The sequence below is a fragment of the Cervus canadensis genome, chromosome X (genome assembly GCF_019320065.1).
Source record: "Cervus canadensis isolate Bull #8, Minnesota chromosome X, ASM1932006v1, whole genome shotgun sequence".
Lineage (NCBI taxonomy): Eukaryota > Metazoa > Chordata > Mammalia > Artiodactyla > Cervidae > Cervus > Cervus canadensis.
In genome coordinates, this window is record NC_057419.1 from 48,786,808 (window position 1) to 48,802,330 (window position 15,523).

Below are 15,523 nucleotides of genomic sequence, written 5' to 3' on the forward strand. Positions count from 1 at the left end.
GCAATACGTCACTTCAAACCGGGACAATGTATTGATGATGTGGCACTTTCTTCTGTGAGATGGCTTTCAAGTAACCAACTCAGTGTGAACATTGGGATTGGAAGTAAGAAGAGGAATTTTTAGCTAACTGAAAACATGAGGTAACTCTCAGGGTTATTTTTTCCTGTACCTCCCTTCACACATCAAACACACACACACACGCACTCACATACACACTCACACACACATGTCTGTGTTTTGCCAGGGCAGCCCGCACTTGAAATTCTTGCACATTAAAGTGAGAATTTTCCATACTATAATATCTAATCAATTTATTATCTCCACTTTCCATTTGTCTAGTCATTGAGTTATTTGACCAACTTTTCTTCAGCATCTACTAAGTACCTGACGCCATGTTAGGCATGTGGGAAGAAGGAGGCCCACTGAGTAATATCTGGCATGCATGCATGCTAAGTCACTTCAGTCGTGTCTGACTCTTTGCAACCCTATGGACTGTGGCCCGCCAGGCTCACCTGTCCATGGGATTCTCCAGGCAAGAATACTGGAGTGGGTTGGTATGCCCTCCTCCAGGGAATCTTCCCGATCCAGGGATCGAACCAGAGTGTCTTATGTCTCCTGCATTGGCAGGTGGGTTCTTTACCACTAGTGCCACCTGGCATTTCCCCTCAAATAATGTACAGCAATTAAATTTTAAGTATAGCTTTGATTGAAAGTTAATATACCTTGACCTTGACCCTTATAAATGTAAAGGCATTGGGGAATATCCGTGATTAACATATGATTCAAATATTTTATATTTTACATAAGATTTATACAGATATGCATAAACAGCTTCCCTGGTGCCTCAGATGGTAAAGAATCCGCCTGCAATGCAGAAGACACAGGAGACCTGGGTTCGATCCCTGGGTCGGGAAGATCCCCTGGAGAAGGAAATGGCAACCCACTCCAGTATTCTTGCCTGAAGAATTCCATGGACAGAGGAGCCTGGTGGGCTACAGTGCATGGGGTCTCAAAGAGTTGGACACGACTGAAAGACTAACACTTCACCACATGTAAGATGGGGAACACAGAGATCGTTACTTCTGTTTGTAGAATCCCAGTATTTTGTCAAGACTCAGGGGCTACTGGAGTAAGAGATGTGAGAAGCAAAGCTACGTAGTGACATTTTTCCTGAACTCATGCACCTTTGTAACAGGCACTCTGTACTCACTTTGGTAGTTTCCAGGCATCTTGAAACTCCTGCTTATCACAGCCACAAGCTTTGAAGAGTCCCTCTGTCCAGTCCCCCACGATGCGGATGTGGATGCTAAAGAAGTCTTCCTCAGGGGCAGAGGTCAGGGTGAAAGGGTGCCACTCCAGCTTGGACACCATGGGACACTTGACAAAAATGTATTGGCCCACCTCCATCTTGAATCCCTTCTTCTTCATCTGGAGCTCAATGGTTTTGAAAGGGTGAGTGACCACCTATGGAAATAAAACATGTCTCTGGAAATGCCCCTTTCTCCCAGTACTTGTCCTGTCAGTGTCTGTATGGGTAAGAGGCTGAGCTAAGAGGCCTCACCCATGTCCCTTCTTCAGGGCCAACAGAGTAGTTCTTCTAGCAAATGAATCTCTTACTGGGAAGAGCCCTCAGCTGTAGCCAGTGGCCCACAATGAGCTCTGATGCAGGGACCCAAAGGCCTGGTCCTTGTCCTCACTTTGGGACAACTCCCGGGGGCCATCCCAGCTCCAGCACTTCCTGTAGGATCCGCTGAGGCTGCAGTTGCAACCACTTTGACAGCCACCCATTTCCTTCCCTCAGTCCTGCCTTTTTTCTTTTACAAGTTCATCTCCTGAGAACCCGCCTCAGTAAGTCTTCTGCATGCAGTTCTCTGTCTCTGAGTCTTGGCTGGGGAATTCACCCTAAGACTCCAGCTTATTGTGATTTTTTTCTTTTCCTCTAAGAAATCAAGGCAGTGGCTAGAGACAGGAAGAAGAGATGGTTTTCTACTCAGCCTTCCTGTTTCCCCAGGGGATGATCAAGAGCCTCAGCAGCCAGACAGAGGCAGAAGGCGAGCCCATTGACTAGTTGTATAGCAACGTCCCCCAAACCAAGCCTAAGGTGCTGGTCTGTCTTTGTCCCAAGTCCCACCTTGAGCCTGCCTGATTTCATGCACTGTTTCTGTTTCTCTCTACTTGGGGAGTACACCATCCATCTCTCCCAAAGCCAAGCCCCACCCACCCGTTGTTCGTTCTCCATGTACCTGAATGTTCATAATAGCTTTGTTTACAATAGCAAAAAAAACTTGGAAACAGTCCAAATGCCCATCAACTGGTGAGTCGGTAAATAAAAATAAAAATAAAAATAGAACACAACAAAATGCTTTCACTGTAATATGCTGTTTCTGTGATGATTCCTGAGATCTTAGAAGGACTTTATATGTACAACAGAAAACAAACCAAGGGACATCAAAGGAAAGGAAAATCAATAGAAACAAAATAGCAGTCTCCTAATGTTGACTGAGGGGCTTCTCTGGTAGCTCGGTGGTAAGGAATCCATCCGCGATGCAAGAGACATAGGAGACACTGGTTCAATCCCTTGGTTGGAAAGATCCCCTGGAGGAAGGCATGGCAACCCACTCCAGTATTCTTGCCTGGAAAATCCCATGGACAGAGGGGTCTGACAGGCTACAGTCCATGGGGCTGCAAAGAGTCAGACATGACTAAAGGGACTGAGCACAATGTTGACTGATACTGCTGAGCTTTTCTTTTCATGAGTGAGGAGTAGGAGAATGGGAAATCCTTTGAAGAAAAATTGTCAAATGTTTCCAAAATTTGTGATCCAAATGTAACTTAAATGACAAGGCTGCAACCCATGTCCCTTCATCATTGAATTAAGGAGGTGTAAAGCTTCATTTTGAAAACAGAAAATAAAGATTGATGAAAATGATTTTGAAAATTACGCTGCTCACATTGCAATTTTGTGTGGTGAACATGATTTTTACCATATTGCAATGTCGCCACCGCAGGCAACACTGGGACAGGAGGGAGTAAAATGTCCTAGTGGACAATACAGTCACAAAATACTTTTGGATAGTACTTCGTTCCTTACATGTGTTGACATGAGAAGAAAATGGATATTCATTTTATTCACAGGAAAACAAGTTTGCCTTAGAAATAGGCCAAGCAGAAATACGTGTCTGGTTAGTTCATTTTAGTCGAGTAAGGGAAATTTTGTGGTGGCTCTTTTTGCTGATCTGTGGGCTTTTTCTCATACAATATAAATATCATAAAAGGAGAACTGTTGTGGCTTCCTATATTTCAAGATCTCCATTGCCAGCTGGACTACGTTCCTATGACCTTCCATAGAGGTCCAGAAAGAAGAGGTAGGTGGACAGGAAGGTTTTGTGTGTTTTGCAAAAGCAACCCATGGTAAACTTTGGTAACTACTTTCTGAACTGAATTGAATTCAACTTTATTTGATAAAAATAGTCTTGTCTGATGTTTCCTGAAACTATAATAAGGTGATTTTATTTCTATTTATTTATTTAGTGATAAGAAGTGGCATTGACATGAGGGGAATAAACTGCTATATATTTGAAGTTACCAGACTCAACTCTCAATGAAGTTTAGTTAGCTTACTGAAGACTTTGAAGACATTACCTCTGATATTCTGTTACTACATACAAAGCACAGAGAAGGAGGCAAAGAGGACCTGGGGAATGATCTCTATCTCAGTAAGACCTGCCCTGGTTCCTGGATTCTTTCGGCAACTGAACATTTTAAGGCTCAATAAATGACCTTTGTGACTTTTTGAACTCATCTCTTTTGCTTCTTTACTCTTAACTAATTACATCATCCCTCATGCCTCTCCCCTTAACACACACACACACACACACACACACACACACACACACAACACAAATTCATTTACACGAAACATTTGTGTTCATTTTTCAACAGAAAATGTTAAATTCTAGTTTCCCCAATGAAAAGATCCAATCATTTGATTATCAGGCTAGGGGCATTGAAACAAACCATAGGTCATCTCTCTGCCCTAAGTTTAATCAAAAGAAACCAAGTAAAAGACAGCTCTGACAGTGTTGTAGAGAACTTGGGTAGACTTGTCCATGATATAGTTAGACAGTCATTCCTAAGTCAGTGCCTACCTTGGTGATGACCACCTTCTGTTGAGATCGCCAAAACCGTACCAACCTCTCACAGAGATACAGGAACATGGGACCCACTATCCATTTCCAAGTCTGTAATCAGAACAAACAATGAAAAAAAGCGTGTGTTAAGGGGTGGTAGTTAATAAAAGATTCACAGGGACAAAACATTTCAGAAATGCAATTAACATTTGTGGGCTTGTTTAAATATTTGATATTATATTAGTAAATTTCTTCTATAAGAGAATGCATGAAAATACCTAAAGTTAAAATAAATTTCTGAGCCAGTAAAAATAAACATTTTCTTTGGTCACATTGGGGAACTATATCTACAGTATGAAACTCTCCCAAGAGGAACTGCCCACAAGAATGGGATTTCCTCCTATTGTTGCAATAGTAGTTGCAATAATCCTACAGCAGAGTAAAGTTGGTTTCGGAATTAACATTTCTCTAAAGGATAGCATTTCAACAACATCATATTTTTAATGTAACATTGCAATTACTTTCTCTCAGTCACGTAGTCAAAGCTTAATTCGTCACAAGATGAGAAATTTCATGTAAGAATTTAGCTGTTTCTCCAATATTCTGGCAAGTTCTCAGAGCTAAGCAATGCACTTGCTGAATAGGGACAGATCCAGAGATTTTCAGCTTTTTCTAAAGTCCCCTCTTGTCAGAATCTGCAATGTTTCAGATCACTGGAATTACTCTGTGGCATTGTTGGCTGTCCAAAAATATTTAGACCAAACAGATCCATCCTGGGATTCAGTCAGTTAGGTTCCTAGTTGAATATCTGAAGTAGCAAAGAATTTTAGAAGGTGATACCATCTAAAATATGACATTCCAGAAGGGATTCCAAGAGGGGAAGAAACCCCAGAGGACTTTCCGGACTCTCACTTATGAGCTTTCTATGAAAATTTTTAAGAAACTTATTTTTGGAAGTTGAGAGCACCCAAATAGACCTATCTCCAGTCAAAGTTGAAAAATATCTGCCCGGAGGTCATAAATTCTCTGCTACTGGCCTTCATTTTCATGGGACGGGTTTTTCAAACCATCCAACTTTATCCATCTATTTCCTGGGGCCACATTGAATGGAGCCAGGTGTTGGACATCGCCTCTAATCTTCCCAGAAACCCAGGAGCATTTCTGAGGTGTCTGTTAAGGTAGTAGCATTCTGACTCCAGCTGTCTTCAAGGAAATGTGCCTTCTCCAACTCATAAGAGGACCTGCAATACAGTTCCCTTTTAATCCTTTCTCTTGATGTCTCTGGACTTCCCTGGTGGCTCAGTGGTAAAGAATCCACCTGCCATGCAGGAGATGTGGGTTCAGTCCCTGGGTTGGGAAGATCCTCGGGAGAAGGAAATGGCAACCCACTCCAGTATTCTTGCCTGGAGAATCCCATGGAGAGAGGAGCCTGGTGGGCTACAGTCCATGGCGCCGCAAAGAGTCGGATGAGATTGGGTGACTAAAACAACAACAACATCAACAACAACAACAACAACTGATGTCTCTATGTAGTGAGGGTAGTTCAGTGACGTGTCTGGTTACTTTCATTAATGAGTAAGGATGCTGAAAGATGTTAAGTCCTCAGACAGCATGCTGTTTCTAGAGGAAGAGTACCCCTATATTAGGAGAGTAGGGAAAAAGGAAGGAGAAATGGGATGGGAAATTTGCCTTTATATTATACTGTGTTTAAGGACACAATTAATGATCCTTTTCAGAAGACCTGTACAAACGTTGATTTTTGCTTAGTTTGATACCAATAGCTAAGATAATTATTGATAACGTGTATTGCTTGCCAATGGGGGAAAAGGTATGAAAATCACGGGGTTCACTTCTCACTCTATGAAACAGAGATATTGAGAATAAACCAAATGGAGTTCTTGAGAGTTCCCAACAAAAGGGAAATATTTTAGCATCCTTTCCCTTGGTCACCCTTGCCACACTCCTGCTCTACCATGAAGTGCCATTGGGTGTTGGCATGAACCTAGCTCTCCAGTCTCCTTTATTCACAGACAGGACCTCCTGATACCTAATGGCAGCCCTATGTACCATCTTACAAATTTCCACCCAGCTCTGAAAGTTGGATAGAAAATCTTATTTCCTGGTATCTGAAGAGTCCCTGGCTCCTTATATTATAAATCATTATCTGAGCTTCCCAATTCAGCTCAGGATGGAATCCCTCTGAAAATCATTAACTGATATTATCGTGGCCATCTTATCCAGAAGAGATAGAAGTTCTTGAATCCAAATGCACTTTAAAAAAACAATACTTTTCCAAGTTTTATATCAGGATGCTCCTAACACACTAATGTAAAAAGTAACCTTTAGGTTACTTTTCAAGAACTAATTCTAGACAATCAGCATAGCAGAAAAACACTGGATACTTATCCTAGCAGTTCTATGACATTCATAATGGACAACTCTATGACATTTGTATGTATTTCTTAGACGCAGTTTGAAGATTGCAGGTAATGAAACTATAATAGCAACAATGGGTTGTACGTACCATAGGAGGGTTCCCAGAGAACTCCGGGATTGGGCAGTTCTTTATTTTTCCCCACTGTGAGATGTTTTGATAACAGTTTCTTGGTTGGTGTTTCAACAAACTCTCGTTAGTCTGCCCACGTACAATCCGCCTGAGGAGGAAATGTAAGTCCTGATCATTTAGAAATGAGACATTAAGTTCTTAATTTTTTGAGATTCTGAACATGTTTTTAGTATTCTAATATGGGTCTTATACTTTTCATTTAAAAGCAATATCTCATTGCCCCCTCCAAGTAGATTAGAGGAAGGGAAAAAATGCATGATCTTTAGCAATAGAAAAAAAATTATATGGGGACTTCCCTGGAAATCCAGTGGTTGAGATTCCAAACTTCCATTGCAGGGGATGTGGGTTTGATCCCTGGTCTGGGAACTAAGATCTCACATCCCACATCCCACATGCTGTGCAGCATAGCCAAAAAAAGAGGAAAAGAATAAAAAGGAAAACCATGTATGGTGGCACAAAGGATATTTATATGTAACATTACATCTACAGGGTAAGTTTTGGATCATCCATACATATTTTTGAAAAACAAAACAAAACAAATGGTAACTATTAGAGTTCTTAGTGCTCAAGATCACATGGGGAGTGATAGAAAAAAAAAATCTGACTTTCTTCTCTTCTCAGTGCCACGACCGGAAGTCAGAAAACTTGCATTTTAATCCCAGTTCAGCTGCTACCTAGCTATGAGACTAAGTAATCAGTCAACCAGTGTAAGTGGCAGATTCTCCTCAGATGGAGAACAGGGAACATATCTGTCCTCTGCCTGCTCCACAGTAAGATACATATCTAGGAGGGACTTCCTTGGCAGTCCAGTGATTAAGTCTCTGCACTTCAAATGTAGGGGGCACAGTTTCAATCCCTGGCTGGGAACTAGGATACCACATGATCCGTGGCCAAAAAAAAAAAAAAAGATACAAATTTATGAATCTATACAAATGTAAAGTGGTGGAATTACTCAGCTAGAGGGGGAAAGAGATTAATTTTTTTTCTCTAGGATTCTCTGAAACAACTGGATGATGACTGAGTCCCATTTAAAGATACTCATTGGTTTAAGAGGGTTTTCCAGTAGTCATGTATGGATGTGAGAGTTGGACTATAAAGAAGGCTGAGCGTCAACGAATTGATGCCTTTGAACTGTGGTGCTGGAGAGGACTCTTGAAAGTCCCTTGGACTGCAAGGAGATCCAACTAGTCCATCCTAAAGGAAATCAGTCCTGAATATTCACTGGAAGGACTGATGCTGAAGCTGAAACTCCAATAGTTTGGCCACCTGATACGAAGAAGAGCTGACTCATTTGAAAAGACCCTGATGCTGGGAAAGATTGAAGGCAGGAGGAGAAGGGGACAACAGAGGATGAGATGGTTGGATGGCATCATCAACTCTATGGACATGAGTGTGAGTAAGCTCTGGGAGTTGGTGATGGATACGGAAGCCTGGCATCCTGCAATCCATGGGGTTACAAAGAGCAGGACACAACTGAGTGACTGAACTGAACTGAAAGAGTCTTTGTCTATACAGATATTTCAGTGCTTAGAAAGGGATGACCAGGGGTCAGGGTCTGCAAGTTGATCAAGAATGCACACGAGGAGAGGGAACTATATTCAATATTTGGTAATAAACCATAATGGAAAAGAAGATGAAAAAGAATGTGTGAGTTATTTTGATGTACACCTGAAACTTACATGACATGGTACCTCAACTGTATTTCAATAAAACATTTTTTAAAAAGAATCCACATGAGGAGTTGCCACAGGCTTCTTTCCCCCACTCTTCCCCTTTTCATACTCAAGTCTCAGCCCCTTCTAGGCTGACTTGACTCAGAGCAGAGTCACTGAGCCTTGAGCACCTACTTCCTCTACTCTTAGTTATCTGCAGCCCCATACCCACTGGGGAACTTCCCAGGCCTGCTTTTGCGTGCAGGTGGGAGAATCAGCTAGTGTGAAACAGTAGAAAAAGGAAGCCTGGTATGAAACAGGGGTCCCAATAAGGCAAACTCTCTCAACCGCACATCCAGGCACTGAGTGTCTCTAGGACAGATTCATCGCTGCCTGCCTTAGCCCCTCTGAGCTCCAATCCCATCTAAACCACTGATAAACTGGTGGTGGCTTGGCTACATACTGGGTTGGCCAAAAAGTTCATTTGGGTTTGTACATAGGATGGTACAGAAAAAGCCAAATTAACTTTCTGGCCAACCCTGTACTTACCTTTTTAAAGTCTGTTTCCTTGTCTATCATTTCCCCAGGAAATGAGGACAGTAAGAGCATGTCTTCCTTTTACAGGTTAAAAGAAACATGTCTGTCACAGATGCTCAATAGAAGCTTAGGTCTTCCCTTTATTATGTTAGGATGCTTGAAGGCAATAACCATGTGTTTGTCGTTCTAGTATTCCCAACTGTGTCTGAGATTGGCCCTCATACACAGTAGGTAATCAGTGAATGATTGGCTTGAATCAAAACTCATTGAACTAGAGCAGACCCTTTCACCTGATGAATCATTACCCTCCCTTGTTTGGGAATTTGTCTAATTTATGAGGGATTAAGCCATGGGAAACATCATTGTGGACATCCAAGACTCTACCAGCACTCTCAGAATGCTTCATATATGCTTGCAAAGATATTCAAAACTTTGGTGTATTTTTCAAGCTTGTTATAAATAACTGCACTATGAATAGTTATGAGTTGGGTACCAGAAACTAAAGTGGTACTGAGTGGTTTTTATCAAAGTGACTTCTGTTTTCACCTCTTATTCTCTCAACAGACAGGCTGATCACACCAAGACAGGGTCACTGTGCCTCTTAACAGAGCACCACGTCTGGGAACTGAGGGGCATAAAGTACTTGGCCTTGGAGTTTAAATACTCACTCAGCTCCATGGATGGCGAGACCAATGAAGAAGATCACAAAGAGATGGTGTGTGTACCAAAACACTTCAAAATAAGACCTCCGGATGGTTTTGGTGGAGGATGTGATAATTAATATCAGGCACAGTGTAATGACGACTCCGGTGATGCCTGCCAACCGAGTCACAGCCACATACAGGCCTCCTTCAGGATTCTGTAAAATACACAGACACAGACACAAACACACACACATTATTTGTATGCTCTCAGATGCAGGACTCCCCATCTATAGAGTGTCCAATGAATAGGGCAATAGGTATGTTCTTTCCCTCTTTAGATAATCCTAACCATCCCTCAACAGGGTGGTACAGACTTTGAATTGTTGTTGTTTAGTCTCTCAGTTGTGACTGACTCTCTTGCAACTCCATGGACTGTAGCCCACTAGGCTCCTCTGTCCATGGACTTCTCCAGACAAGAGTACTGGAGTGGGTTGCCATTTCCTTCTCCAGGGGATCTTCCTGACCCAGGGATAGAACCCACGTCTCCTGTACTGGCAGGCGGATTCTTTACCACTGAGCCATCAGGGAAGCCCATGTAGACTTAGAATGGATGGTTCCAAATTAAAAGTCTTACATGGTTGAGGTGTCATCGGAAATATCAATTGATATACAGAAGTAGTTCTCAGTATCAGAAAAAAGGACATTTGTCAACTCTATGTCCTAAAAGGGTCAGAAGCTCTTTTCTCGCTTTGATTTGCAAAGTGTTATAATGCTTAGCTTGTAAAAGTATTCTGGGCATACCACATCTTAGGCTATGTTCCTCCTGACCAGATCCTGAGATGAGGATTCATGGGTAAGTGATTTTGAAAGAATGTGCTCCTGAAGAAACTGGTAAGAGAACAGGAAAGAGGAACATGTCAAGTCAAATAAGAGGGTGTTGTTCAGTGGCTTAGTTGTGTTCCATGGACTGCAGACCACCAGGCTCCTCTGTCCTCCACTAGCTCCCAGAGTTTGCTCAGATTCATGTCCATTGAGTCGGTGATGCTATCTAACCATCTCATCCTCTGCTGCCCCCTTTTCTTTTGTCTTCAATCTTTCCCTGCATCAGGGTCCTTTCCGAGAGGGTGATCTTAGGCCAAATCTTCAGCCTGATGCTGCAGGGAAACTGCTGAGGGTCAAACACACCTCAGGGTTTATCCTGACTAGAGGCAAAGAAGCTGGGTTTTTATGGCCCGAACCCATCAGTTATTGGTTAAGACCAGCTCAGAGAGATAGTTACCTAGGCCCTTTCAGATCTTGGAGCTTGTGGGCAAAGGGCCTCCAGTAGCCCCAGGGCAATCCTCTGAGGAAGAAACACAAATACAGGCAATTGAAAATGAAAGCACACAGAAGGGCGGGGGAACAGAGATCAGAAGAGTGATCTGAGCCCAGCACTGCAGAGTCAGCTCACTTGATATGTTCGCAGTGTCGCCTCTATGTATCATTGTATAAATAAAAGAAAAGTCATCCAAGACATTATAGAAAAAGAATTCCTATTTTATTTGATGCTGTTTAATTCTGTCCCTAAATAGATCACATTTTGAAATATCAGCCTGAGGATAATGATTTCTGCAAAATTAAAGGACTTTTTGGTAATCTAAATGGACAAGAAAATGTGTTTAGAATTCAGTGTATAGTGAGTGATTTGATTCAACTATCCTACCCAACCACTGGGCACATGAAGATGATTTCGACCTTCTCCCTCTGAGCATAGAAGGCTGTAACAACTACTGGAAGGGAAGAAGTCCTTGCCTGTGGATTGCCTATATGGCTGCTGCTGGAGCAATTAGCAGACAGAGGCCACCTATCAGATGTTGTAAGCAAGAAAGAGGAAAAGCATTGCTGATGGGTGTCAGCTGGTGGCTGACCTGGTATTAACACCTCAGCCAGAAGCTTCCCTATCTCACATAAACAGTTTCATAGAACACCAACATCAGACAAGGTCATTCTGTGACCTTGTCATTCAAGAGCAGTCAAGACAAACACACGTATGACTGCTGCTTCTTAGCCCATTACAGACTTAGCCCCATTCTTCTGCCTCCTAGAAAAAAAAAATTATTAAGATACCTAATGCTGGAACTATCCCCAATTCCGGACTGAATCTGACCCAGAGCAAATGCTTGTTTTCTGAAACCCCTCCCAAATCATCTGACACAAATCCCACAACAAGCCTTTCTCAACATCCTCCTGAGAAACCCCAGATTTCCTCAGAGTGTGAGGTTTCTTTGCTGCAGTAAGTAATAAACCCAAGTTTGTTTGACTAGACGATGTTCCTGGCTTTCTTTGACTGCTGGGCCTTGTCAAGGATAAGCCTGAGTTGCTCCAGGCTTCATGTATACTCGCTCTTACAGGCGAGTTTAAGAAACTGGAAAACATCTCATGACCTTCCACATTTAGCATCAGGAGTATGGGAGGCATTTTCTATGTGGCCACATTCTTAGAACCTACAGACCTGGCCCTCTGATATAGTTAGTCTACTTTTGTCCTTGTTGCTGTTCTGACCAAGTAAAATTGTTCACTCACTGAAATCTAATCCTCAGTTTTAACAGTCTAGAGAACATCTGAATTAGGAAGTTAGAGGCTTACCTTGATTCTCTGTCGAACAAAATTGAGGTAAGTTTCACCGGGCTTATCTCCAATGTCAGAGAGTGCTATTGAATAAGGATCAGAATTGTTGACTCGGGCATTCACACACCACTCCACATTAAATAGATGTGCAATGGTGTGAATTGCTAAAGAGGGCAGAGAAGAGAAACAAAGAGGGTGAGTGGTGTACATAATTTTATTTGGAGCCGAGTTTCTGGCTACAGTCCCTGTGTGTATGTGTGTCTGTGTGGTGCTCTGTCGCTCAGTCATGTCTGATTCATTGTGATCCCATGGACTGTAGCCTGCCAGCCTTCTCTGTCCATGGAATTTTCCAGGAAGAATACTGGAGTGGGTTGCCATTTCCTGACTCTATGATAAAGTAGTGAAGATTTGATAAGGATCCCTTCTTATACCAACACCACTTTCTTAATAATTATAGTAATAAAACAAAATATTTAACACATATAAATACATGAATACTATTATATATACATATATAAACAATAATAAAAATAAAATCTTTAGCTCATAATGTCTATCTTTGATTTTCAATTTATGGGCTATGGTCCTTGTAGGGTTACTGCAAGAAATCCATGGATCTATATGTGCAACCAAGTATTTTTTTTTAATGAAAGCACTATTTTAATAACTAGGCAGCTGTTATGACAAATATTCATCAATAAAAGAATAAATAAATAAATCATAGTATGTTCAAACAGTGCTCAATGAATCAACAATGAGAATGAATGAACTACATGGACAGGTCTCAGAAGCTGATAGTGAATGGAGGAAACCTCTGTCTAATCATATACAGCATAATTTGATTTATATAAAGCTGAAAGTAAGAGTAGCTATTCAAGGGAGTTAGTCATCAGGATGGTGATTCTTTGTGATGGGGGTGACTTAGGAGCCCAGAGAATGAGCTGCAGCCTGATAATGTTCCATTTCTTGATCTAGACTGTTATTGCTTCAGTTCAGTCGCTCAATCGTGTCAACCAAGTATTTTTTTAAAAATGAATGAACAAAAGTTCTTATATGTGAACTAACAGTTTTCACATTAAAAAGTGTGGAAAAGGGGGAGTGCACTGGGATTTTATCAGAAGAGCCTTAGGGAATAACGTTTTAAGACCTGAAGGAATAAATCCTAATGTTGGGATGGCAGAAAGAGTGTTGAATATTTTTCTAACAGAACTCGTTCAAAAAAATATCTCAACCTACCTGCAAAGGCTGATCTCTTATTTTGAAAGTATCTTAGAGGGAATACTCTGGTTTCGAGTTTTCTTTGCAATCTCAAATATCTGAATGAACTTACCAGTGTGAAGTGCAATCATCCATGCCACCATTTTATGAAAGGTGAGGTTCCTGTCCAGTTGTCTCCGAATTCTTGTTGAGCAGCACTTTGGATTAAAGGGAAAAATAGTAATTGTTAACAAGAAAGTTTTCTCTGTGTCAGATATTAGACACATATTTTCTCATTTAATTATTACAACCAATTCTCTAAAAAAAAACAAAGCTATATCATCCTACCCATTTGACAGATAAGAAAACTGAGGCTCAGATAGGTCAAACAGCCAATGAGTAGCATGGTTGGCTTAAGCAATGTTTTAGGTTCTCATACTATTAACATAAAAAGCCTCGCATGGAATTCATTGCTTAATGGTATAAAATATGAATTTGGACAGAAAGCATCTAACTATGTAGCTTCTAGTTCAGATTAATTTATTCAATAAAGAGAGGATATAGAAATTTTATAAGGACAGGGGTGCCCTCAAAGATCCAAAGGTCCAGTGGGGACACAGACAAATGAACAGTTCTACAACAAGTGAATAGTTTTAGAATAGCACCCTTCTAGGAAATACACACTATGAGAGGTAGAAAAGTGTCCACCTGCACATGCTGATAGAGACAACAAAACAAGGGAAATCATTAAAACAATCACAGCAAAAATAATAATAGCCAAGGGTATTTACAAAGAGCTTGTGCAGAAGTGTTTTACATGCATTGGCTCATTTCATTCTTACATTAATTCTATGTGGGAGGTACCATTGTTATCACCACATGACAGGCATAGAGAGGTTACCTTCCCCTAGGTTTCATAGTCAATAAGTGACAGAATTGGCTGGGGTCTAAACCCCAGTTCCCTGATGCTAGAGATATCAACAATCTGATATTTCATACCTTTTATGATTACCTTGGCATTATAATGGAATTATGGCCAATTGGTTAGTGTAATTTTCTTACGAACATATGTTAGAGGCTGTGGGTTTCAATGCTTCAATCTGGATTCAGGACATCGCCCAAAATAGAGAAAAAACCCTGCTTTTTGGTTGAATCGGAACCTTGTTTTCCTGAAAAGGAGTCAAGTGCTTGCTCTGGCTGCTTTGTTTCCAAGGGTAGATGTACTGGCATAAAGATTCAGAAAACTTTTAAGGAGACCAAAGTGAAAAAACCCCAAAACAAAACAAAAAACTTAGGTATTATAAATAACTGGTTCTAAACATATTCAATTTCAATACAGGGGCATTAAATATTTGACTTACTTATTTTTAATAAAATATTCTGGTTTTACAGAAAAAATAGAATTACATGGAAAACTGCTTACTCCACTATCTTGGAGTTAGTTACATTTAGGGAGGGTAGGCCAAACGGACCATGAAAGCAGATTGCTGAAACTGCAGAAATACTAGTAAGGAAGACACATGATTCCAGAAAAAGGGAAAAAAACAATTAGGCTTTGTTGAGTGCCTTCTATGAGTCAGGCAGCTTATCCATAATCACTACACCATTTAATATAACCAGATAAATATTACTATTTTCATTTTACAGATAACAAAACTGAAGCTTCCCAGATGGCTCAGTGGTAAAAAATCTGCCTGCCAAGCAGGAGACCCGGGCTCGATCCCTGGGTAGGAAAGATGCCCTGGAGAAGGGAGTGGCAACCCACTCCAGTATTCTTGCTTGCCTGGAGAACCCACATGGACAGAGGAGCCTGGTGGGCTACAGTCCATGGGGTTGTAAGAGTCAGACATGACTTAGTGACTAAACCACCACCATATATATACATTTTATTAAAAGGAAAAACAGAGACTTGTAGTCACTAATGAGTTAGTAGAATGGGGTCCTACTAGGGCACCAATCCCTCATTTTTTTCCTAGTCACCCTCTATAATGTGGTCAGGAATGGCAAACACATCCAAAGAGAAGCCATACATCATGATTATACCAGGCTTCCAGATACAATTTCCTCATGGTTTCCTGACAAGGGGTGGGGGCGGGGGTGAGATGGTTGGTTGGGAAGGGAGGGCTTTGCTGCCTGTGATTGCCCAGGGCTTTATTCTTCCTCACTACCATGCAGATACAATTTTTATGC

The 15,523-nt window shown here is 41.2% G+C and overlaps 1 protein-coding gene across 1 annotated transcript in view; it reads right to left on the reverse strand.

Moving 5' to 3' along the window:
- The window catches only part of LOC122435269 (cytochrome b-245 heavy chain), a 33,070-nt gene that overhangs the window by 9,076 nt on the left and 8,471 nt on the right, over positions 1–15,523 (reverse strand). The window contains exons 4-9 of the mRNA XM_043459318.1: positions 13,467–13,551; positions 12,155–12,300; positions 9,554–9,744; positions 6,655–6,784; positions 4,149–4,241; positions 1,211–1,464 (exon numbers count right to left, since the gene is read on the reverse strand). Coding sequence (XP_043315253.1) covers positions 1,211–1,464; positions 4,149–4,241; positions 6,655–6,784; positions 9,554–9,744; positions 12,155–12,300; positions 13,467–13,551 — 899 coding nt within the window. The remainder of the gene's footprint in view (positions 1–1,210; positions 1,465–4,148; positions 4,242–6,654; positions 6,785–9,553; positions 9,745–12,154; positions 12,301–13,466; positions 13,552–15,523) is intronic.